We start from the raw sequence: 25,879 nt of genomic DNA, 5'->3' as shown, positions 1-25,879 counted from the left end.
CTTAACACCGTTCTTTCTTCAGAGTAGGTTCCATTTACCATTACACACTGTCTCCTGTCAGCCAACCAGTTTGCAATCCATGTTCCTACCTTGGCACTCCCAAGCTTCTCATTTTGTTCACGAGTCTCCTTTGCAGGACCGCATCAAAAGCTTTACTAAAATCCAAGTAAATCACAGAGCACTCTTCCCTGATCCAATTCTCTAATCGTCCAAAATGCAGAGCAAAAATGAATTGTTACATAAAATGCAGAGAAATAATGAATTGTGACTTTGAAAGTTTACTTTAAGTGCATACTGGTTTGCAATAAACATATTGTCTGGAACAATCCATGTACATGTCATTTGTAATCCACACATCTGCTGACTTTTTAAGGAATTGAATACTTTTGAAAGCCACTGAATATGCTCCCATTTCATAAGAAATGATTCAGTTTTCTTTTAATCCATTTTGGGAGGCAAGAACAGGAACCTGGTACATCGCAACTGGGGCTGGATTTGCCCTGCTGCTGCCCATAAGCAGCTGGGAGGCAATATCCAACCCAGCCCACCTTTTGATCCCATGGTGGTGACAGCAGCAACCTAAAAGATGAAATCCAGTGCAAGGCCTGCAGCCAGCTGCTGCACACTCAAGGCCCTGCCACCTCTTCCCACTTGGGCTTTCTGTTACTACGGAAACCCCTGTGAGAGACAGGGTCTTGAGTGTGCAATGGCTGGCTCCAGGCCCTGCACTGGATTTCATCTTTTAGGTTTTTTGCTACCACCACCCACAATCGAGTCACTGACATTGTAGGTAAGTGGTTCAGAAGCAGACCCAGATTGAAGTATGCAGCAGCAAAGTTCCTGCGCCTTTCAAAATTTGGCATCATAGGCAGTTTATGCCTAAATCCAGGCCTGATTGCAACAGAATTCATTTAAACCATGATCTCTTCTACCTAAATAAGGCCTGGTCATACCGGTGGATTCTGGATTTCATAAGGAGACTCTGGAGAAATTCCATCAATCTCCAAGTATCGGCTGAATTGACCCTGGAAGATGGCAGAGGCAGATGAACAAGTGGGAGGGTTACAAGCTTATGTGTAGGGTTGGGGGGGGGCATGGTCTCTGTCTTGCCTCTTTGGGTTTTGGGAGAGAAAGTTGGCACACCTCCATCCATCCAAGGTGAGCAGAACTCAGAAGTTCCAATGTATGGGCTTGAGGAGAGCCTGCTGGAAACCATCAATAACGTGGTTAGAGATTTTCAGCGGATTTCCCATATCCAGAATGGCCTCTGAGCTGGATCACGCTATCAGCAGAGTATAAAATCAAGAGATAGTCTGCCATAATTGTACTTTACATTTACATAACATCAGTTGTTCACACAGGAATCTAATGCACCTCATGGTTTAATATTTGAGAAATGTACAGACATCGTTAGGGTATAAAATCTGCATAACCTGATGACATCCAACTTTTTTGACTACACCTCCCAAAAGAAGATGAAAACAGGACTACTAAATGACTAGTAAGATAGAAGTGGCCATGCAGTACTTTGCATCCATTGCTAACCTGAGTAGCTGTTTCACTCACAGATCTCTCTAACACGGTTGGAGGTGACCCAGCCAGTGTTGCCAGATTTTTAATTGGATTTATAGGCCAAAGTAAGTCACTTTGGAGTCCAAAACTAGCCCAAGTAACCAGGGGAAATAGAGGTACAAAGTAGCCTAATCTTCAAAATAGACAGCAGTTAATACCCTTAACAATAGCCATGGGCTATTCTGCAGGAAACAGCAGTTGTGTTACCCTTAGCAGAACATGCAGGTTAGGATGTGGCGCGTACCGTGGTTAGGAGTGGTGACAGCAGGATGCTTGCTTTGCTTGCGCTTTCTGGTCGGTGCACACTATCGCCGGGTTCCAGTGGTTGAAGCCGTCTTTTGCTCGGTGTCCAGATGACGAATACCTGGGGAGATTCTAAGATCCCTCGTTCTCAAAGGACCGTTTTCGAGCGTCCAGGTGGTTTGGCCAGAACAGACTCCCCCCCCCCCTCACTTTTCTTCCTTTCCGCCTTCACTTGTTTATTCTACTCTTGACACTGCACAAGTATCCCCCAGCCAACCTTCTCTGTCTTTGCCGTCTTTTCATGCTGTTAGACATTATTTCTCCTCCCCCGAGCTATGCTTTCTTTCCCTTTTCGGGCACAAAAAAAAAAGAAAAAAAAAAAAAAAGCGGCTTCTTCCCTTCATCGCACTTCTTACCTCTCTTTCCCCCTTCCCAGGAAGGAGTTGGGCTAGGAGTCTTCAGCAGATAAAATGGGGAGATCAACAGCTTCAGGGCCCAGATGAGGGAAGAATTCAACAGAATCGGAGATGAAAGCTGTTTCCTAAAAAGTTGAGAGCAGCTGATATGCTGGAAGAGCGCCCCCCTCTGTCCAGCCGCGTTCGCCTCCTTTTGCTTTCCCTACTCTTGGGCAACAGTCGCCTTCTGCAACTGCCCTGCTTTTTTTTCTTTTTCCTGTCACCTCTGATTGGCTCTTGCCGAGGTGTCATCACTCTGCGACTGCTCACTAGACTGCGCAGACCGAGGCAAAGGAAAAAGGCGTCAGCAACATAGAGGGCTGCCAGCAGCTGCTCGGTCGCCCTGCCTAACCCGCACGCCAGGAAGAATAGTAGCCCAGTCTGGGAACATTGGGTCACCCAACCTCCTTCTGGCCCGAGCCTGAGTGTCACTTAAAGCCGTTTCGGGCGGAGGTGGCCGGGCGGAAGAGGCTTGGGGGTGGTTTCCTGCTTTGAGTTGCTGGAGCTTGCCGTACTTCTTTTTCTCTCGTAGTCTGTCGTTTGTGGCCGACGGTTTTCGGGCAGCCATGGCGGTGCAGGCGGTGCACCTGGAGTCCGACGCTTTCCTGGTGTGTCTGAACCACGCGCTGAGCACCGAGAAAGAGGAGGTGATGGGGCTCTGCATCGGAGAGGTAAAGACCGAGGCGAAGCCAGCCTCACTTTCCTTTACCTCTACTAATGCTTATGGTTTCTATAGCGCTGCCAGACCTACGCATAAGAGACAGTCTCTGCTTCATAGAGCTTACAATCTAGTGCAGTGGCTCTCAACCTTTTTTCTAAGAGGACACACCTGAGAGATGACACATGTGTGACACAGTGAACACATGACTATCATGGGACTAAATATAAACATAGTGAGGTAGATCTTATAAAATCTGGGGTCAGCGAGCGCAAGGCTGCGCAAAATCGGCAGCCTGCGTGTGCCGAGCCGTGCAGCCTGCCTCCCTTCCCTTCGAGGCCGCTCCAAAATCGGAGCGGCCTCGGAGGGAACTTTCCTTCCGTGTCCCCCACCTTCCCTTCCCTTCTCCTATCTACCCCACCCCCCAGCTCTACCTAAGTCCCCCCCTACCTTTTGTTGTGCAAGTTACACCTGCTTGAAGAAGGGGTAACCTGCGCGTGCTGCCTCGGCATCCCCCGGCACAGGCCGCAGTGCCGGGGGACTCAGGACTGCCCTCCCGGCCCGCCCCCGAACCATCACCACGCCCCTGGACTGCCAACACGCCCCCTCCCTTTGCCCCTATGCAAAATAGGCGTGCCAGCGCACAGGGCTTTTAAAATCTAGCCCATACTCTGCATCCGCGGGAATCTCCCGCTTCCTAGCAACCAATGCAGAGCTAAGACAATTCCTTGTACAATTCATCATATAAAAAAGATATTTTGATTCTGGTGTCATCTCAATAACAGCATCACAAACGCCCTCTACTATTTGGTGCATTGTAAAATAATACAAAACCTGGAAAAAAAACCAAACTCCAGGCTGTACACGTTTATCAAACCTGCCATACCGAAGCAGCACAAATACCAAGAAATGAAACAGCAACAGCCCTACCCATGAAAAGGCAGTAGTTCACCACCAGTGCAATATTATATTGAGAAAATATAAATAAGACTGTTACAAATCCCTACATGTTACATCTCAGTCACACACATACAGACTACAGACAGACCTACCTTCATTTAATATAGAATAAAATACCATAAATTACAAATATGGAAACAAAAACTGGAATGGAAACACCAAGACCTTCTGTATGCAGTGCAAAACTGCATACAGAAACTAGAAACAGAATTATATTTCCTCCTACACTAAACAAAGTTCAAAGATAGAAGACGTGCATATTCTCAAAACTGACATATTATGGATCTTGTACCCCTTCATGCCCCCATCACCCCTCACTTCTCCCAACTATTCAATCATCCCTTCATATGCTCATATCCCTGTCCAATAATTTCGATACCCCCCACCCCTAGATCCTCTTCCCTGTGCCACCTATCTCCTCTGCTCAACTCTCCCTGCCCTTCCCTCTCCTCTTCCATACCTAGCATACCTCTGGCCACCTCTTTCCCCAACCCAGCAGGCCCACTTCCATCTCTCCTCCCTGCCCAGCAGTCCCAGCCCCTTCTCCTCCACCTCTCCCTACCTGGCAACCCCAACCTCCTCTCATACCCCTTCCAACCCAGCAGACTCCTGACTCCAGGCCTTTCTACCCAGCACATCCCCCTCCCCCCCCCAAACCTGGCTCCCAGCCAGCATAAGCTTTTAGTCCAATCCAGAGTCTCCCTCCCTTTTTCTCAGCAGCAGATGAGAGAAAGAGATGAGGCAGCAGCGGACGTCAGCAGTGGATCTATAGAGCACGCACCTCTCTCTCTCATGCTCCTGCTTTCATGTCCAGGCCCCATGGGGTAAAGAGAGCATCAGCAGCCGCACTACCAAGCCAAGCACAGGAAGATAAAGTTGGTATCCTGCCAGGCCCATATGAACTGGAGTTGGTGATATCTCACTCTGATCTGGGTGAAAGAGAAGGGAATACCCTCCCACTGGGTCAGGAAGAGGAAAAGGAAGCAAAAGTAGTTTCCTGTCATACCCAATAAAGGAGAAATCAGCCAACTCCTGTCCAGACTGATGAGGAAAGAGCAGCCTTCTGCTGGGGTCTGTGACACACACCTTCTGTGACCTCGTGACATACTAGTGTGTCCACTGGTCTAGTCAAACATATAGGGCAAATAAGAGACTTGGGGAACTCATTTATTTTAGAAAATGATTCAAGCCCACAAAGTTATCAGGGGAAAACCATGGGTAAGGATTTGAAAGCAGGCTTAAAAAAAAAAGTGGATTGGAATAAGGCCAAGAGGAAGTATGAAGCTAACCAAGGTAATCTGTTTTCAGGCATACAGTACATCAAAGTGGAAAATGCAGTCAGGCATGGCGATGGAGAAGGGCACAGATGGGTGACTTGCCCTATCAATGGATGTCATTCTTATCTATGTCCTTCCTTCCAGGTCCTTGGGCTATTAGCATCATATCATAATGCATGCCCATTGTCCTGTTTCTTCTCTGTAGACTTACACAATTTGCACAGTTAATAACTTCCATTAAAGAGAAATGAAATGCTTCAAGTTTGGAACCTGGTGTCCTGCTACCTAGTAAAAGCCAAAGAAGCTGCACAATATTAACACTTAATTCCCTTTCTTATTTATACATGGGTTAATAATAGGTATCATGGTGATGTCTAATCACATTTTGATGTATTGGTTTATATTTTGAGATCTTTGCTTGGACATGAAGATCTTTGCTTGGACATGTTGATATTTTTGGAGTTATCGGGACACATGCAGACAGAAACCCCAAATATTTACAATAAATCCTTTTACATGTAACCTTTGAGGTTCTGTTTGCAGTACAGAAAGTTCAGCAAAAATGTACATGGATATTTTTTACAATGTGTGTATTGGTTTATTTAGCCAATGCCGTGTTGTTTAATAATTAAAAAAAATATATGACTGGGATATGATCATCCTGGGCTATAACTTATTAAGGAAGAACAGAGAGGACAGGAAAGGGGGAGGAGTAGCTCTTTATGTCAAAAACAGTATCCAATAAACAATAACAAAATCTAATCCATGACAAAATATATCATGTATAAAGAAAGCCCACAGGTAATTCCGTTCAGTGTGAAACACAAATTATATTAACTCCTTTGAGACCATTATAAATCTATTGAACATATAATATCTCACGTATTAGAGGCTATATCAACATTGTGTCAACCACCCAGATGATATATTGCTCATCAGTTTTAATCATAGGTCTCTACAAATTTTTCAAAAATATTTTTTGTGTATATAAAAAAATTTTTCCTGGAAAGTCAAAACTTATCTGTGTATTTAGGGTACTTTGAACATGTCATCAACAAACACTGTCCCGACATGAATCATATTTTGGTGCTTCTTCAGAGGCTGTGTTGACCAATTATCAATGTACCACTTCTCTAAAAACATAAAAAGTTCTGTGTTGTTAGGTTCCATATTAGGTGCTACCACCCAAGAAAGAGATCTAGGCATCATAGTGGATAACACATTGAAATTGTCGGCTCAGTGTGCTGTGGCAGTCAAAAAAGCAAACAGAATGTTGGGACTTATTAGAAAAAGAATGGTGAATAAAACGGAAAATGTCATAATGCCTCCATGGTGAGACCGCACCTTGAATACTGTGTACAATTCTGGTCGCCGCATCTCAAAAAAGATATAATTGCGATGGAGAAGGTACAGAGAAGGACTACCAAAATGATAAAGGGGAATGGAACAGCTCCCCTATGAGGAAAGACTAAAGAGGTTAGGACTTTTCAGCTTAGAGAAGAGACTGCTGAGGTGGGATATGATAGAGGTGTTTAAAATCATGAGAGGTCTAGAACGGGTAGATGTGAATCTGTTATTTACTCTTTTGGATAATAGAAAGACTAGGGGGCACTCCATGAAGTTAGCATGTGGCACATTTAAAACTAATCGGAGAAAGTTCTTTTTCAGTCAACACACAATAAAACTATGGAATTTGTTGCCAGAGGATGTGGTTAGTGCAGTTAGTATAGCTGTGTTTAAAAAAGGATTGGATAAGTTCTTGGAGGAGAAGTCCATTACCTGCTGTTAATTAAGTTGACTTAGAAAATAGCCACTGCTATTAATAGTAACGATAACAAGGAATAGACTTAGTTTTTTGGTACTTTCCAGGTTCGTATGGCCTGGATTAGCCACTGTTGGAAATAGGATGTTGGACTTGATGGACCCTTGGTCTGACCCAGTATGGCATGTTCTTATGTACAACCTTTAAAAATGGAGGTGAAGCCAATCTGAAAGTCAGTGCATCATACAAAGTAACTAATCCCAATGATGTTTGGGAAGTCCCACCAATTAACATACCAAAACACAAAAAGAAAAATATATGAAAAAAAACAATAATTGAAATTGGTTACTTTGTATGACACATTGACTTTCTGATCGGCTTAGTCTTAATTTTTAAAGGTTGTGTTTAAAATATGCGGATTAAAGATGGTGGATCCAAGAGACACGTGCTCAAGAAGTCGCTGAACTGTTATTTGTTTAAGAGTTTCTATTTTGGAGAAAAACAATATCCAAGCAACTGAAATGCAAAGGACATGAGTTAAGGAAGAAGCATTATGGGCTGTCCTAAAGAAAGAAGATGGTGCTTCCATTTACATTAGTGTGGCCTACAGGCTTCCAGTTCAGACAAGAGCTGGACACAGATCTGGTCGAAGACATCTATAAGGTGGAAAAGAAGGGTGAAGTGGTGTTGGAGATTTTAATCTGCTGGATGTAGATTGGTGGATCTCATCGGCAGACTCTACAAGAAGAAAGAGCAGATGCCTTTCAGTGGGCTCTGCTCAAACAAATGCTAATAGAACCCACAAGGGATCTGACCTAAGTCCTCACAAATGGGCATAATGTCTCTGTCTGCATAGGTGACCACCTGAGCACCAGTGATCATCAGATAGTACAGTTTGATATCCCAAATAAGATACAGAGAAGTCACATAAAGACCCAAGTTTTGAAGTTCAAAAATACAGACTGTTAAAATGGGGATGTTCCTGGAAGAAGAACTGGAAAACTGGGAGAAAATGGGTGAGGTGGAACAACAGTGGGCCAATTTAAAAGGCACCATTACAAAGACAACAAATCTATGTGTTAGAAAAGTAATTAAAAGTAAGAGAAAAAAAAGAAACCGATCTGGTTCTCAATGGAGGTGGCTGAAAAACTAAAGGAAAAAAGAACAGTTTTCAAGGAGTACAAAGGATTACAAAAAGAGAACAATACCTGGTGAAGCTGAAGGAGACGAAGGAAGAAATCAGGAAAGCCAAAGGTTAAGTTGAAAAAAGGATTGTCAGAGGTAAAGTGAGATGACAAAATAGTTTTCAGATCTATCAGAGAAAAAAGAGAGGCCTGAAGTGGTATAATGAAATTGAAAGATGACAAAGAGCAATGTATAGAGAGAGACGAAGAAATAGCAGAAATATTACACAAATACTTCAGTTTGGTGTTTTCTAAAGAAGTCCCTGAAGAAGGACCATCGCTAGTTAACAAGACATTGGATGAGTTGGAGTAGACAAAACTGTTTACAGAAGAGAATGTATGGGAAGAGCTAGGAAAACTGAAAGTGGACAAAGCCATGGGACCTGATGAGGTTCATCCCAGGATACTGAGAGAACACAGTTGTGCTGGCGGGTCTGCTGAAGGACCTGTTCAATAGATCCCTAGAAACAGGATTTGTGCCGAGTGATTGGAGAAGAGCGGTGGTGGTCGTGCTTCACATGAGTGGGAGCAGAGAGGAGGCTGGAAACTACAGGCTTGTTAGCCTCACCTCCTCGGTGTTGGAAAAATTAATGGAGACGCTGCTGATACAGTCCCATAGGAGGATCATGAATAAAAAGAAGCTTGGGACTCTGTGCCAAGATAATGGAGTGAATTACAAACTAGTTGACTGACAGGAGACAGCATATAATGGTAATTGGAACCTACGATATTAAGTGGAGTGCTGCAGGATCTGTTTTGGGACCAGTTCTGCTCAATATCTGTGCACGATATTGCGGAAGGAATAGAAGATAACGTTTTGTCTATTTGCGGATGATACTAAGATCTGCAACAGAATGAACACGCCTGAAGGAGTAGAGAGAATGAAAAAGTGACTTAAAGCTTAAAGAGTGTTCAAAGACTTGGCAACTGGGATTCAATTCCAAGAAGTGTAGAGTCATGCATCTGTGATGCTGTAATGCAAAAGAGCATGTTTGTGATGAGGGATGAAAGTCTAACATGCAAGGACTGGGAGAGGTTCCTTGTGGTGATAGTGTCTGGTGATCTGAAGGTGGCAAAGCAATGTGACAAGGCAATAGCTAAAGCCAGAAGAATGCTGGGCTATATAGAGAGAGGAATAACCAGTAAGAATAGGAGATGATAATGCACTTTTATGGGTCCTTGGTGAGGCCTCACCTGGAGATCGTATCTCAAAAAGGATAGTGAGAGGATGGAGGTGGTCCAGAGAAGGGCAACCAAAATGGTGTGGGGTCTGTATCGAAAGACTTATGAGAAGAAGCTAAAGGATCTGAATATGTATGCCCTAGAAGAGAGAAGGTGCAGGGGAAACATAATATAGACCTTCAGATACCTGAAAGGTTTTAATGATGCACCATCTTCAAACCTTTTCTGTTGGAAAGCAAACAATAAAACTGAGTCACAATAAGAAACTCAAGGGGGGACAACTCAGAACCAATATCAGGAAATATTTCTTCTTGAAGAGGGTGGTGGATGCCTGGAATTCTCTGCCAGAAGAGGTGGTGACGATGAAAACAGTAATCAAATTAAAAACATGGAATAAACACTGTGGATCCCTAAAGGCTGGAGGTGGAATGAAGAAAAGGGGGCACGGGGGTAATCTGTAAGGAGCGGCAGCTGCTACTCCTAACAGAAGGCATGGGGCTTACTACCTTAACCAATTAGCTTTCATGATTTTGATGGAACTGCAAACTCGCTCTCTGCTTTGAATGGGGGGGGGATTGGATTCAAATATCAGCCAGTGCTGGACCCTGACATTTATGGGCCAGGGCACTGATACACAGACATTAGGGAAAAAGTACAGGATTGCTTCTACAGTCAAGTCCAAAAGTAAACCACATTCAAGCAGCAACATTGAATGAATTATCAAGAAGGCTGCTCACTCTGTAAAAAGTTTGCTAGCAGTAATTTTGTTATGGGTTTGTCAATTGCTTGGTTTTGATTAATATCACTACCCTTAACATGAGGCTTAGGGGTAATGAGCACAGAGCGGCAGTTACTACCATAAGAAGCTTGCTGGGCAGACTGGATGGCCCATTTGGTCTTTTTCTGCCATCACTACCATGTTACTATGACATGACTTTAAAATACCCATGTCTAAACAAGGACTCTTGAATATTAACAGATTTCTCAGAATGTTTGCAAGCAAGCATGAACTCCAAAATAATAACCAAAATGTTGCACATCCACAGTGAAATTCCCTGCCATCTTAGTTAAAGGAGCACATTAAAACTCCCAGGTAAATCCATCCTCCTGCAACTCTGCCTGAGATCAACTAGGGTTTATGGCAGGAGTAGGCCACTCTAGTCCTAGACTGCTGCAAACAGGTTTGGTATTCAGAATATCCACAATGAATAAGCATGAGATATATTTGTATACAATGGAGGCAGAGAATGCAAATGTTTCATGCATATTCATTATGGATATCCTGAAAATCAGCCCTGTTTGGTGCACTTGATTCCTGCCCTGGTCTATGGAACTGGAATAATAGATAATTTAGGCAGACTAGGTAGATCACATGGTCCTCATGTAATGACATATTCTGTGTGTTTGAGATGTTAACTACCCATGGGTAACTTTATTTATGTACAGTCTAACAACTTAAATCTTGAATAAAATGCATTTGTTCCGTTAAATGAAAAATACAATAAATTAGGACGATAATGTGTGTACAGATCTAACCTCCTGGCCTTGTGCTTTCAGAAAAGAGGAATACTTATTTCTTTGACTCTTTTTCCTAGGTTGATACCAACAAAATTGTGCACATTCACTCTGTCATCATTTTGCGTCGCTCTGATAAGAGGAAGGATCGCGTGGAGATTTCTCCAGAGCAGCTTTCTGCAGCTTCTACAGAAGCAGAGATATCCTTTCATTTGGTAGACTACAAATGAGGAAGATGGGGGGAAAAAACTGTCCTAGACGAGGAGAAATCTGACAAGCAGTCAAGCTTTATGATTGGCATCTGGGATATAATCATTGCAGTGTGAAAAGGAGTGACTGGGCAGATTGGATGGTTCACTTGGTCTTTTTCTTCCAACATCTACTACAGGGGTCGACAACTCCAGTTCTGGAGTGCCACAGACAGGTCTGATTTTCAGCATATCCACAATGAATATGCATGGGGTATATTTGCCTCCAATGTATGCAATTGTGTTTAATTTCTATTCATTGTCAGTGTCCTGAAAAACCAGACTTGTTAATGGCACTCTAGGACTGGAGTTGTCTACATCTGATCTACTATTTTACTAGTGAGACAGGGGTCTTCTGTTAGAATGTGTTGCACTGGCCTCTCAACCCAGTTGGCAATCTCTTTTCAAGATTTACAGTTTTTGGCTACCTCTCTTTCTCCCCCCACCCCCTCCCCCTGAAAAAGTCTTGTAGGTCTCTTTATGCAACCACCCCTAGTTTGAGACTCTCTGAAATAGCTCAAATATGTACTCTCATGTCAAAGCTTAATTCATTTTAAAAAGGTCTGTTTAAGCAGACCTATCCAGAGGTTATTCAGAAAGCCTGCAGTAGCAGGTCTCTCCTTACACTTTTATGTAGCTCAGGTCCAGTACATGGACACTTCCTGTAGTGTTGAACAGAATGTGTTTCCTTTCCAGCAAAAGGCCACGTATCAAAAAATGTCCAGGAAGTGAAAAAGGAAGTACCCTGTCAGCCTGCCAATTTGTTTAAAGAAAACTAGTGAAGTAGTTGGACAGAGAAACTTTTTATGTCCTAGCTACAGCCTTTTAAATACTTTTAAAGTAGTTATCTCAGGCATAATGTATAGAATAAGCTGAAAACAGAGGATGTAGTAAGGCCATCGCCTGACTGTGAAAGTGTTGGAGCTTCTTGACTAACACACAGGTTAGCAGAGACAACAGGACGTCCCATGAGGGTTGTGGGCTGGTATCACTCCCACCCACACATAACAGTCTGGCCTTCTCACGTTGGTAAGTTGTTGGAACCTACCAGCATATTGTGAACATCCTGAAAACAATGTAAAATCACAGATAATTTACTAGCTGGTCACATTCACTTTTCAAGAAAATTAAATACAAAACAAAAAAATTAGAAGAAACACATCAACTTTTCCATCCAAAGTGTGTGCACCAAATAAAATAATGTGAAATGCTTCAGTATTGTATTGGCTTAATGAAATAAGATAACCACAGGTTTAAAATATGGTAAACAGAATATGGAGAAATAAATGTTACATACGATAAACTCCAGAATAGATTTTTCCTTATCCTGCTACACCAGTCCAGACCAGTCGGTTATCTCTGCCTACTAGCAGATGGAAACAGAGGACACACCCTTTTTCAGTGACAGCATAACTTGGTATATAGGCTGGTGCTGCACTGGTAATAGTCAGTATTTCTTTGTCTCCAGCAGATGGTGGATACATGCTGGACTGGTGTAGGTGACTTCTTGGCTCCCAGGTCCCCTGCCTTTGGGACTGGTGGAGCTGGATCTTGGCTGCTAGGGTAACAAGTTTTGTAATTGTTCTCATAGTGGATCATAGCCCTAGGGTTTTCTTTAGGGCTTGTTTGAGCAGGGCCTGGATTAGGAATCCTTTCAGGGTTCAGTTGAGCAAAGGCTTGGATTATGACTCCTGGGTTTCCTTTTGGGCCTGGTTGAACAGAGCCTGGGAAGTGACTGCCATGTTTCCTTTGGGCCCTAGTTGAGCAGGGACTGGCAGGTGGTTCACTACCCTGTGGGTGGCATCCAGACCTCCATCTGATCCTGATAGAAACTTGAGAGATCTGGCAGGGGAAGTCTTTGACAGGCCCCCTCTATCTGAGGCTTGGTTGTAAGTGTAGGGCCCTTCTCCCCCCCCCCCCCCCCCCCCACACTTCCAAATCTCTACACCTGAATTTAATTCCGTTACTTCTGGACTGACTTATGCAGCAGCAGTAAAGCTGCTTTTATAAAAAAAAAGTATAGCCACCTGTGGTCCTTCAGTGGCTGCTGTGGCCTTCTTTATGGAGACCCTCTAGACAGGTATAAGTGTTTACTTTCGTGACAGGACCTGCAGCTGTCTGAGAACTCGGCCTGCCCTTTTCCTTTTAAAGTCAAATGCCTTCAGCTTTTTTCCCTCCCAGAGTTAATGTTTGGACAGGAGCCACTGCTGTTGTGGAGATAATCAGCTCTCAAGAAAAGGAAGCTCCGCAGCCTGGCAGGCTCTGCGGCCATTCAAAGAGAGCTGGAATTTTCAATTGTTTATCCCGCACACAGGAAAAACCGCAAGGCAGAGGGAAGCGTGTGGTCCTGCTGCTTTGGCAATCTGCTCTGATAGCCCCAGCCACCACTTTTGGGTATCCCATGCAGCCCCGTATTTGCCATTCACATTGATACTGGTTAGAGGCCCTCGGGTCTAAGCATTACCCTCCTTTCTCTCAAAGGTTGTATCTCCGTTCCATTTTAATCAAATGGTGGAGCTTCCAGCCTTTACGGGTTTTGATTCATCCGCGCTGGATGTACAGCGGGCGTTGTTCAGGTACCTCGAGTTTACTAATAGTTTCCATTTGTCAGATCACCTCTTTGTGCTTTTGAATGGTTCGAGGAAAGGGCGTAAGGCGTCTGAAGCTACAATTGCCTGGCTTACATTTGTCAGGGTTGCTTCATACCAGTAGGTTTGAGGGCTCACTCGCTCTCAGGCGACCTCCTGGGCTGAGTGAGAACAGGTGTCCCTCCAAGAGATTTGGAAATTGATGTACATTTGGATGTCTGGGCTCCAGATTCCATGGGATTTGGGGAGAGTGGTCTACAAAAGGAACTGTCTCAGTCCCAACCTATGTAGGGGAGGCTTGGGTATATTTCAAGAGCCTAGACTGATCTGGGTATGAACAGGAAAGGAAAATTGGTTCGTTCCTGTAATACCACAGATCAGTCCAGAGCAACACCCGTTGGAGGAGTCCACTTGTACTGATATTTAATATATAATGCAGAGTTGAGGGATTTGATGATCTCCTTGACTACTTTTGGAAGGGATTTCTGTTTTTGAGGCTCAAACAAGCCCCAAAGAAAACCCTGGAGCTATGATCTGGGACTGCTTCACTAGGAGAACAATTACAAAACCTGTTACCCTAGCAGCCAAGATCCTGCTCCACCAGTCCCGAAGGCAGGGGACCTGGGAGCCAAGAAATCACCTTCACCAGTCCAGCATGTATCCACCATCTGCTGGAGATAAAGAAATACTGACTATTAGCAGTGCAGCACCAGTAATATACCAAGTTATGCTGTCACAGAAAAAGGGTGTGTCCTCTGTTTCCATCTGCTAGTAGGTGGAGTAGCCCACTGGGCTGGACTGTTGTAGCATGACTTAAGGAAAGGAATTAACAGATAAGACTACATTTTACCGTTGGTGCCTTGTTCTGCCTTACTGAAAGACCTGAGCTATACTCTACTGTATCATGGGGGAGCCCCAAGTTAGGTATCCAGTCAGGGTATCCTCTGGCTATAACATCTCCTGGCTTTTGGGAAGTAGGGCCAGATGGTGTTTGTATAGCAATATGCTTTGACTAGACCAAAGAGGCCTATCTACTAATGTGCAAATTTTTTCCACAAAATGCACAAAAACACTGAAAATTTGCATTTTTTTTTTTCATGTGGCATCCGGTTTGCAGAAAAATATACAGGTTTGCCACTTTGCAAATAGTAAACATTTTGTACATACCCAGCTGCACGTGAACATTTATTTAAATTCAAGAGTTAATGAGCTGCTGTGATGCAAAGTATGCTTTGTTTGATTTTGAAAACCGGCATCTTCACATGCCGGTTTTCACAAAGATAACTGCGCATCAATGAGGTGTCATATCTTTTTTTTATATTTTTTTTCAGCTCAGCCCTTTAGCAAAGTTTCACGTGTGTTTTTTCTACTCAGCTCATTTTCATCCACAGAATACTTATTTATTTATTTTATTTATTTATTTAAGTTTTTTTATATACCAACATTCAAGACGATAGTCCCATCATGCAGGTTCACAAGAAACAGGGGTGCAATTAAAATTGTATGTGAAACTGCTGCTAACCCATGGGAAATCCCATGGTTAGTACATCAGTCCCTAAAAGTGATTACTTTCCTTGCTGTAATAAACACAAAGCAAATTAGTCTCTTATACCCTGAATTATCTTTTTCTACACCCTGGCTTTTCTTGATTGGCCTGCGCTTTTAAGCTTCAGACTTGCTTGAATTAAAAATGTATCATGTTTCTCTTGTTTTGTCTTTTGAGATGTTCGCACCCAGGCTATGTACCAGATGATGGACCAGGGTTTTGTGGGGCTCATATTCTCCTGTTTCATTGAGGACAAAAATACAAAGGTATTAAAAACTATAATTCATCTTAGTTTGTGGCATCGGTCTAGTCCTGTGCAGGCATTTGTTCAGCATGCACAGTTACTCTCTGAACCAGGATTGGGCAGTGTCTGTCCAGGAGAAGTCCACGTCAGCAGTAGGTGAACTTTAATAGAATTGAGGCCTGTTGGCCAGGCCTTAGAACAAAAATATAAAGTTGCCTTGGGCACCAATTTTTAACCTGCCATTTGGCTGCTTAATCTTTGGAACTGATCAATGCTATGGTATTTGGAGGTCTCCATGCCTGCAGTTGGTGAGTAATGGAGATATTCAAGGACAAATAATCAGCATGTACATTTCTTGCAGTGATTCACCGAGTGTGCTTAATGTTTTCTCCTTTAGTATTTAACCTATATTGGAGGATGGGTAGGAAGGCTACACTATTACCGATTATGGCCAACACAGTCACTTGTAGTGCTTTGTAAATGCAAAATAATTGATATTCTAATAATTTTAGCATGTTAACACCTAAGTTCATTAATATTGTTGCAAAAATTAGTGTTTTGTTTTGTTTTTTTGTTTTTGTAAAGAATATTGCTTTGGGCAAGGGGGGCCAGTAATGAATTCCTACAGATATAGACAGTTCATCTAACTGCTTGGTCGCTTGTCACCTTTGAGTTGTTATAAAAGTGGGAAGGATTCACAAGTAAATGTGCAATAAACTCTGCTGCAGACTCCCTCAGAGCTAAGGGCAGTTTGGAAGACTCTGTTAGGATGGCATTGGGTGAGAATGAGGCAGCAGAATGTTCTGGGTGCCCTGTAAATGGGTCTTTGAAGGTTTCAGATACCGACTTTGTGCCTTGAGCTCTTTTGAGAGGGCTTGTTTCTTGGGAGCCCTGCGACATAAGTAGAGTATCTGTCCCTCACAAACAGTATTTGGAAGCATTATTATGAGCGCTGAGAACGCTGCCTGCAGTGCCAGCATACGCAGGCTTTACTGAAGAGCATTACTGATTTTTCTCTCAGACAGGCCGGATTCTCTACACTTGTTTCCAATCTGTACAGGCTCAGAAGAGTTCTGAGTAAGTATGAAATATTTGTCTTCACTTTGTGTGTACCTTATTTTCTCTTTTTATTTATTAAGTTTGCAAATTTACAGTCAAAATTTAAAAGAATATCTCAGATAAAAAAAATATATATATAAAACTGGGCCAGCATAGTGGCTGAGCTGTAGCACATAGTACTGCCATATCAGGACACTGAGCCCCAGGCTGGCTAGCGTGGGAGGTGCTGCAGAGTTCACAGTTCCTGGGGGGAGTCGAGCTTAAGCCATTGCACAACAGAGACACCTAAAAACCAGACTCGAGGTCCACAGTTACACGTGGAAGGGGAGTGTGGTTGTGTGACCATTGTCAGGACCATTGCCACAGTGACTGGCCCTAAGTGAGGGAGTTGAATATAAAATAGGGTAATATATACCTGGGGTAGTTGGGAATGAAGGCTGATGATGCTAGATCCCAGCCCTGGTTCTAATTGAGCTGGAAGTACAAAGAATGTAAAAAATGTGTAACTGTGGTCCTTGAAGCTGGTCAGTAGGTGTCACTGTTGAGCAATGACTGAATCTTCTCTCCCCACCACAGACTGTGAACTTGGCATCTTCTGTCAATCCAACCCGATGCACAGAAGAGTCAAACCCATATATAGATAGATATATAATAAAGTTAATGAATGACAGACAGTCTTTTGAATATGAAAGACTTATTTATAAGGTCTCCTTAGCTTGCTAGTTCTGTATTGTGTATCAGGTTTTTTACACCCTGGGAAGACACACTTTATAGTTTCAGAAGGGAGTTTTGCTAGATTTCTCTTAAAATCACATATATACCCTGTACATTATTTCACCTGTAACAGTCTACTCCCTGATCTTAACACAGTTCAGTTCTTAATATAACCTACTGTGATTGATAGGTTTGAAAGGATTGAGATTCCGATTCATGTGGTTCCCCATGACACCATTGGAAAAGTGTGCCTGGAATCTGCTGTGGAACTGCCCAAGATCTTGTGCCAGGAAGAGCAAGATGCATATAGAAGAATCCACAGGTAAGGGTGGAGAATGAGAAGTGGATCCAGTGCACAGGAGCATAGCTAGAGCTGAAATTTTTTTTTTTTGGGTGGGGGCAGCAAGTTTAACATGGGTGGGCACTATGGCCATCCCCCAGTGCCATCCCCACCCCATCCCTTACCCTATCCTATGTGGGTGTTCATGGCAGTAGCTACAAAACCTTTTAATTTATGGCAACATTCTGTCTCTTCATTCTCCCTGCCCTTCCTCACTCTCCCTCACTGGTTAAGGCAGCTACCTTTTACAATCGTTCTACAATCTCTCATGCATTCTTCAACTTTCAAGGCTAAGAGGAGGGGGGATAATTATCTGCCAAAATATTGATGGCCTCAAACGTTTACAAGTCTAGACTAAGGGCAGTGGTGTTTTCCCTTAAAGGTTTAGAGCACTGGTTTCCAACCCTGTCCTGGGGATCTCCCAGCCAGCAGGGTTTTCAGGATATCCACAATGAATATGCATGAGAGAAAATTTGCATGTTATGGAGGCAGTGCGTGCACATTTCCTCTCATGAATATTCATTGTGGATATCCTGAAAACCTGACTGGTTGGGGGGGTTCCCCAGGACAGGGTTGGGAACCACTGGATTAGAGGGTCATGGACTGGCAGTGATTCCAGTGCCTCCAGGCCCTCTAACTGCCACACCTTGGATGGGATGTGACTCTGCTGCCAAGGGTGGGGGGGGGCATGAGTCAAAAGTGAAGGGTTTCAGGCCCCTGAGGCCCCACCTATGGCTAGGCCCCTGCAGTGCACACCACCTTGTGGCTTAGAAAAGGTAATCTGAGTTTAAACTAGGGTCCTGTTTATCAAAAGAACAAAACGCTTCATGTGTTGTTTGTTTGTTTTTTTATCATTTTTGTACATATGGAAATTTCCTGGAGATGCAGTAGTTTAACATATTGTTAAATCTGCTTAATCCCCTGCTTCCTTTAATTAGAAGAATGAATAAAGTAAAATATTGTCTAGTGTTATCAGAGGCCCCTACTTCTGGGCAGTAAAAATACTTGAGAAACACTAGGAATTTTGACGGCTGGCCAATACCTCGGAGGTATTCGCATAGGAAAGAAGCTCATAATTTTCTCCGATTGAACAATTTCTAACACATTTGGTTGTTTACTCATGGTCATCAAGAAGCTGTCTTTTATGGGATTTGGGCAGGGTGACAGTATGGTCTTTTTCTGCACTAATGTGTGGCACAGGAACACCAACTGCACAGAAGAGAGAGAATAAGTAAGGAAATTGGAGACCTCTGTGTTCTAAAAATATTCAGCATGGATTATCCATCTGACTGTCGCACACGTTTGTGGTTTGCTAATTCCTGTGTCTGACAGTTCTCTTTTTGTTCTTCAGCCTCACACACCTGGACTCCGTAACAAAGATTCATAACGGCTCAGGTAAGAGTATAGATGTGGGGGGAATTAATGGGTTAGGAAAATGCAGCTGCCCGCATTATCACCGACACAAGCCGCCATGATCACATCACTCCAGCTCTTCAGTCTTTGCACTGGCTACCCGTGGCTTACAGGATAATTTATAAATCTATGTCGCTGATACACAAAGCCATTCAAAACAGAGAAATGCATTGGTTCACAGATCAACTACAATTCAAAACGTCTTCCCACCCAACGAGATTCCAGAATTTAGCCAAACTAAATATCCCAGCACCCAATCTGACTAAACTCTCTAGTACAAAAGAACGATCTTTCATCATTGCTGGATCAACAATATGGAACACCATGCCCTCTGAATTACGCCAGGAACTCTGTCACAAAAAATTTAAACAAAACCTTAAAACCTGGCTATTTAAAAAAGCCTACTATCAATGATCTGAATCCTCAACTACTCTTCCTAACTTCCACAATCTATCATATATTGCTTATATTCTATTAATACAAAGTTATATACTGTATTGTATTCGTTCAGTTACCATGTTATATTGTAAAGCGCAATGCTGAATTACTGTTTGAATGTAAACCGAGGTGATGTTATTTACATACCCCGGTATAGAAAAATCTATCTATAAATAAATAAATAAATAAATAAAATATCACTCCTTTACTTCTACTGCCACCACCAGGAACTTGAGCCAATCTTTCTCCCTCATTCTCCATCTTTATCAGCTTCCGTTTCTCATTCCCAGCTTTTCTCACATCTTTCAGCTCTCACACTTCCACTCCATTCTCCTCTCTTCTACCCTTCTAATCTTTCTCTCCCATCCCCTCCGCTGCCACATTATCCTTCATCTCTATGCCTTTCCCATCCTTCTCTCTTGCTTCCACCAAATCTCCATTTCTCTTTTCCTCAGCATCCTGCCCTTCTCAGGGTAACCTGAGTGGTGGGAGCCCACCCCACTGTATATGGCCTGTACCATGATGGCCAGCACTTCCTGGCTGCTGATCTCATGCGCTGTGAGATCCGTGTAGTGTCCCAGTGTGTATTAGAAATCAGGACCGAGGCTTGAGACTGAACTAAACGCATTTATTAGCATGTGCTGTGCAGTTTACAGTCGGAGGTAGTTGCTGTTAATGCTTTCTTAGCTTGTGTGTGGATTCTGGCCCTTTGATCCCTGGCATCTTGGAGTTGCTGTCCCAAAAGCTTGGAGTGGAGCATAAGCAGAACCTAACTAGCAGGAAGCATAAATAAATCCTGCTCTGGGCTACGAGGGATTTCTCTCTTAAGGACATTAGTCAGCAGCCAGGATGAGCTGGACCGCGATTTTTGAACATGCACACGGTTTTGGTACAAGAGCACAGGACAGGCGCCCGCCACTCCTTCTGCCACATCCTGAATGGAGAGAGAGCAGAAGTCTGCATGGTCAGGTTTTTTAGCATGTGAACATTATCCAGGAGCCCAGCACAGGAAAGGGTTGAGTAGTAGAGGCTCTGCTCTTGTTGGACCGGTCAAGAAGCAGGAGGCAGGCTAGAAACAAACACTGAACCAGTCAGAGATCAGAACATACATGAGTGGTGTATGATAAGAATTAGAAGATGGTGAGGAAATGAGTTATGTTCCTGAAACTATTTTCAGAATAATTTTTTAAAAAATTGATCAAAAATTTTTAGATGTCCAGAACTCCAGATGCTTTTTAACATAGTAAATAAATGATGAAAGTTCTGCTTTGTTCTTTTTTTTTTTTTTTCCTGGTGCCATTATGAAATTTAGGATTAGAAATTGAAGGTAAGACATAAATTATATAGTTTGATTTGTCTCACAGAAACAGCTTTAACCAGGGTCCGTGTGAAACATATCTCTCTCCACGTGTTTAATAGTTACGACAATATAGTGTCATAGCCTATTACCCATTTTACATCGGTGCATTTTTGTTTAATTTGTATAAAATTTTCTTGATATAAATAATGTTTTAAAATAGCTTTTGAAGTCAAAACATCAGGTATATAATATACTGGAAACAGGAAAAATGAGATAAGCAACAAGGAAATCATTTTGTGATAAAAATCGAAACAAATGGCAATAATAAAAAATGTACAGTCCATCTCAATTGAGGGGAGAGCCAATAGAAAAGGTCCTAGGAGCCAATCCTAAAGGTAAGAAGAGAAAGGAAACAAAAAATACGGTAGAATAAGACAAGCAATCTTCATATCTGAGCCATCGTTTAATGCAACTAATGTGACCAACCAAAACCTAAGCTAGGGATTCCCACTTTAGTGTCTGTCTAATAACAATTGAGAGGGATCGAAAAAAAAAGAGCCAGCTTACCTTTGCAATTTTCATAGATGTTTACAAGGAAATTACTTTGAAAAAGTAGCATCAAGATAGATGTATTGCCCCTGGCACTAAACAATACATTTTTCTCCGTTTCTGAGTAGCTTTACAAAGGTCCGTCCAGAAAAATCCATTTTTCCTGCCCTAGAAAAAAGGCCCGTCTGATGTGAAAGAACGATTCTGTCCTGTCTCTGTCCTGTGGCAACCCAAAGAGAGCCAGTAGCGTAGCTTTTTTACCCTCGTCCACCAATGATTCCTGTAAAAGCCCAGTTGGGTCCAAAGTGTCTCTGGTTAGCCTCCCAGTCATAGCTTTCTCCTTGATCCCTATATCTTCTCCTGGAGGCCAAGAAATAAATCTCACTAATAAGTGGAATTCAAAGCCTCTTGCAGAAACCTTTTTTTTTTAAGAGGTGTAAGGAAGGAGTCAAGCAAATGTTGGGAAGGTTCACTCAACCAAAATGTAGCTGTCTTGCTGAATTCTCTCTCTTTTCGATCTTCTGGTGAATCCCAGGTTTATTCTGTATTAATCTCAGTCGTACAGAAGACAACGGGGTCAACTGCTTTTTTTTAGTTTTTCTGTTTTCTTAGCATGGCTCCCTAAAACAGTTTCCTGGGCCGGTACCGCTGTACAAGTGACAGAAGTAATGACTCCAAAGGGGGAAATAGATTTCTCGAGTGAGACCAAGGCAGGCCCAGTCGTTTAAAGTTATGAAGAAAGGTCTAATTTAGAGGAGGCCTGTCATGCATGCTCGAGATGGATCCTGAGATGAAAGAGGGGGAGCTGAAACTTACTCTGAAGCAGATCCTGAAACTCCTGCTGGAATTGAGTCGGCCACCAAGCCTCTCCCCTCGACTACAGGTCCAATCAGCAATATCTCCTGCAAACTCCCCATCTATCAACATGGTGCTCCTCTGTCCCGCCAAGCATGCAGCCTTGTCTCCCCCAATGGATGCCGTGCACATTACTTTGGGGTCTTTAGATGTGCCCGGCGGCACCTTGACTGCGTGGTTCAGCATCGCCCAGACTGGGATTCAATTAAACCATTCTCTCTTCGGGGCCCAGCTGATCGGCTGCTTCCAAGTCAGCAAGAGAAAATTTGGCTGGGCTGACAGGGATTGTCCACAGATGTTCCAGAGGCTTGCCAGAGTTGCATCGGCTGAAAGGAATTGGAGGGAAAACTCCCGCATCTTGCCTTTGTTTGCGAGTCCTGAAGAAGGAAAAGGCTCCAAAGAGGTAACTCAGCAACAAACCACAACTTCATGGTTTTGCAGATCACTCTATAGCCATCTTAGATCTGGTATAAATAATTTTATGCATCAGATTTCTTCATAATTATATGTATATGCCATGCACTATAGTGCTATTAAAGTACAATTATTTCTTCCCAATTTTCCCCTTTCTTCCTGTGTTTTTTGTTTTTTTTTTCCTATTTCCCTTACTTCAAAATTCAGGGAAATTTACATCTCTAGTTAAGTTATGTACAGAGAAATGAACACTGGGCCAGCTTGAGGAGGAACGGTTCTTTATCCTTTTGGGCAAGCCTATTTCACTCCCCCCCCCCCCCCCCCCCCCCCCCCCCCCGTAAAAACAAAAGGAATTTACTGGTTATGACATGGTAAGGACCAAGCCGCCATTAACCAGAGGCATAAAACTGTCAATCAGAAAGACAGGGTTAGCGCTTGCCTAGCACTTCTGGTCACCCCCAACTCAAAGAGGCGTAGTGGAGCTAGAAACAGTACAGAGAAAGGTAACAGAAATGATGGAGGATAGGCAGCACCTTTATAATGAAGGGCTGAGAAGAGTAGATTGAGATGGGATATAGGAATGGGATAAAACATAAATAGGGAACAGTTATTTACCCTTTGAAATAGTATTAAGACTAGGAGGTAGCAAATTTAAAACAAATTGGAGAAAGTATTTTTTTCATTTAGTGCACAATTATGCTGTGGAATTTGTTGCCGGAAGATGTGGTCAAGGCATCTAGCATCGCTGAGTTTAAAAGTGTTTTGCATAAGTGCCTGGAGGAGAAGCCAAGTAGACTTCCCTGGGAGTGTGCAGCAATGGAGCTATTGTTTGGGATCTGCCAGGCACCCTCTAGTGATCTGGATTGTTCACTGCTCGAGGCTGGACTCTGTATGGACCTTTTTGGTCTGACCCAGCATGGCATTTATGATGATCTTTCTGTTTGGAGAGGGAGATCTCTTCTGACCTCTTTGCATCTAGGAGCATATCCACACCAGTAGTCCCCACCATGTAGGTTAGCCCTGCCAGTTTGTGTTAACAATTCAGGTCATTTGATGCTGGAAGTAGAAAATTCTCACTCTTCATTATGTAATGTATTTTAGCAGTGCATTTAAGAAGAATATTCATTGACAAGATAAGACTTTTGTTGAGCAGGATGGTATGTTAGTGCAGAAGACCTCTTTTTTTTTTTTTTTTTTTTTTTTTTATGTTCAGTAGAAAATGATCTGGGAATGCATTTTATAAGCAGCATAACAACTAAACTTGGCATAAGAAAAATCTTGAAATTCAAAATAAGTGGTTTTTTCCTGATGTCTCGGTTTAAAGATTTAAGCATTTATGTTGACAGACATTTTCAGGGAATATATGTACATTTGGTGCATCTCTGGTTTGGTTACAGTTGAGTTATTCTGCAGGGCTAGAATTCTCGTGAGATCGTAGCTTTTCAGCAGGGTTCAGATAACTTTTTAACTTGTGACATTTGCTCTCACTGATGATGAGTTTTAATTTGCTCTTTTGATTTTTGCAGTGTTTACGAAGAACCTGTGTAGCCAAATGTCTGCTATCAGTGGCCCCCTCTTGCAGTGGCTGGAGGACAGGCTGGAGCAAAACAAACAACGTGTGCAGGAGCTGCAGCAGGAGAAGGAGCAGCTCCTGCAGGAACTGGCAGCCTTGGAGTGAGGAGATACAGAGGGGAGAATTTACCAAAATCCCTTGTGAACTTTTGTGGTTCCTGCAGTGTATGGGGAGGGGATCGCTCCCTAATGGGAGGATGCACTTCCTGGTCTGAACAAGACAACTCTGAGCAATTTCTACAAACTCGGATCCGTTCCTGTCAGACAGACAATGTTTCAGTTGTCAAAGGAGAAAGAACAGGGCCACGGGTCAAATATTGATCTGAGTTGTAAAGGAAAAAGGGGGAGGGTGATAACTCTAGAAAAGATCGTTGTTGAAATAATAGCGTTTCAAGAGTGAAAAACGTTTCATTTTTTATTTAAACCTTATTGAACGTGATGATGTCAAATGTGATAGAAACCTAGCCCGCTGCTGGTGACCTGTGATGTGCAAGGAGCCGCCCATCCCATAGTCTTAGCTGGCCGAGTAGCCAGCATGCTTGGTGTCCACTTTACATGCCAGTGAGTTCAGTGATGCTTGTCTGAAGCTTCCTAGGGGGCTGCTCTACCACTATTTAACATCTTTTCCTCCTTCTAGTTTTTGAAAGGGCAGAACTTGATTTTTACAAGCCTGGAACTGGAAATGCATTCTGTTCCAACAAAGAAAAAAAGTAGAGCTGTTTAGTTGACTTTTTAATTCCAGGATCACATGCAATTGCATGTAACCCCTCCGAACACCCTGATTCTATCCTAATCTTTTTAAAGTCATGCAGTTTCTCAGGTGATAAGATTTGAAGCTTGCCCTCACCCTTTTCAAGCAATCTTTGATCACTGGGTTCTCAGTGGCTCAGCTGTCATTGTCTACTCTAAACAATGTCATTGGAGCACCATTTTGTGATTTAAAGGGGAGCTAAAATACTAACACAGCTAGACATTTTTGATCCTTTGTTGGGAACTTGTCCTGTAACATTGGGATCTACTGACAATCATGATCCTGTGAAATGATACTGGCTGATAAAGCAAAAGTGTGTGTGTGCCCGCTCCAGAAACGTTCCGTTTCTAAATGATGTATCGAAAAGGGGATAGGAACCTTTAACGTCAAACTCATTTCTTCACCGAGTATTAGAATCAGGTTGCATCGTAGCTTCCCCTGCCAGTTTATTTCTTGTACAGCTGCTTTATGATATACTTTTACAATTCTCTGTGTATTTAGCACTGTACAAAGTAAATTACATTTTTATAAGGATGCTGGTGCTGACAAGTATATTTCCCAGTATGTTTAAAAATCAGTGACACATTATCAATTGCTGGAAAATTCATTGCAGATTATTTTGTATAGGATTTTTGTTTGAGAAAAATAACTGAACAGGCAGAGCAAAATATCGTGTTAATTATATTTGCAGACCAACCTCTCAATACACAGTGAGAATGAGAAGCTAAATAACTTTTTCATTATTTCTGCTGTTAAAAAAAAATTTGGAAATCCCATGTGATTTGTTACTTGAAACGTCATTAGATGACAAGCAGGCAGGAATCCACAAGGCCCTGAAGGTTAATCAGAGATCAACAAATCTGGAATCCAACCTCCGTTTCCAGTCTTCACTGCTCTGGGCTGTAATTGCTACGCTCACTGCCAACTGCTCTGCTGCTGCTTCATGCCAGTAATAGATATTTAGCATTCTGAGTATGTGGGGTCGTGTAGATTAATGTACACAGGTTGAGCAAATAAAATTATAAGGTTTAACTCTCTCA

At 42.7% G+C, this 25,879-nt stretch overlaps 2 protein-coding genes across 5 annotated transcripts in view; one reads left to right on the top strand and one right to left on the bottom strand.

The window, feature by feature from the left end:
* Positions 1–3,401, bottom strand: part of CMC4 (C-X9-C motif containing 4) — a 15,769-nt gene extending 12,368 nt beyond the window's left edge. The window contains exons 1-2 of one of the 4 annotated variants that reach the window (XM_029607194.1): positions 2,232–2,484; positions 1,817–1,947 (exon numbers count right to left, since the gene is read on the bottom strand). The gene's annotated coding sequence lies outside the window, so the exon portion shown is untranslated. Of the gene's footprint in view, positions 1–1,816; positions 2,175–2,231; positions 2,485–3,378 lie in introns of those variants that run through there. The other 3 variants (XM_029607195.1, XM_029607192.1, XM_029607193.1) reach the window with 3 other exon arrangements.
* BRCC3 (BRCA1/BRCA2-containing complex subunit 3) lies at positions 2,568–25,879 on the top strand. The gene is made up of 8 exons (XM_029607190.1): positions 2,568–2,941; positions 10,889–11,008; positions 11,998–12,085; positions 15,368–15,456; positions 16,456–16,511; positions 17,398–17,529; positions 18,899–18,942; positions 24,043–25,879. Exons 1-8 carry the CDS (start codon positions 2,837–2,839, stop codon positions 24,192–24,194), a joined length of 786 nt encoding a protein of 261 aa, XP_029463050.1. The 5' UTR covers positions 2,568–2,836; the 3' UTR covers positions 24,195–25,879.

This window comes from Rhinatrema bivittatum, chromosome 6, assembly GCF_901001135.1.
Source record: "Rhinatrema bivittatum chromosome 6, aRhiBiv1.1, whole genome shotgun sequence".
NCBI classification, from domain to species: Eukaryota; Metazoa; Chordata; class Amphibia; order Gymnophiona; family Rhinatrematidae; genus Rhinatrema; species Rhinatrema bivittatum.
Note: the sequence above shows the minus strand (reverse complement) of the source record. Positions and strands in the feature narration are given on the sequence as shown.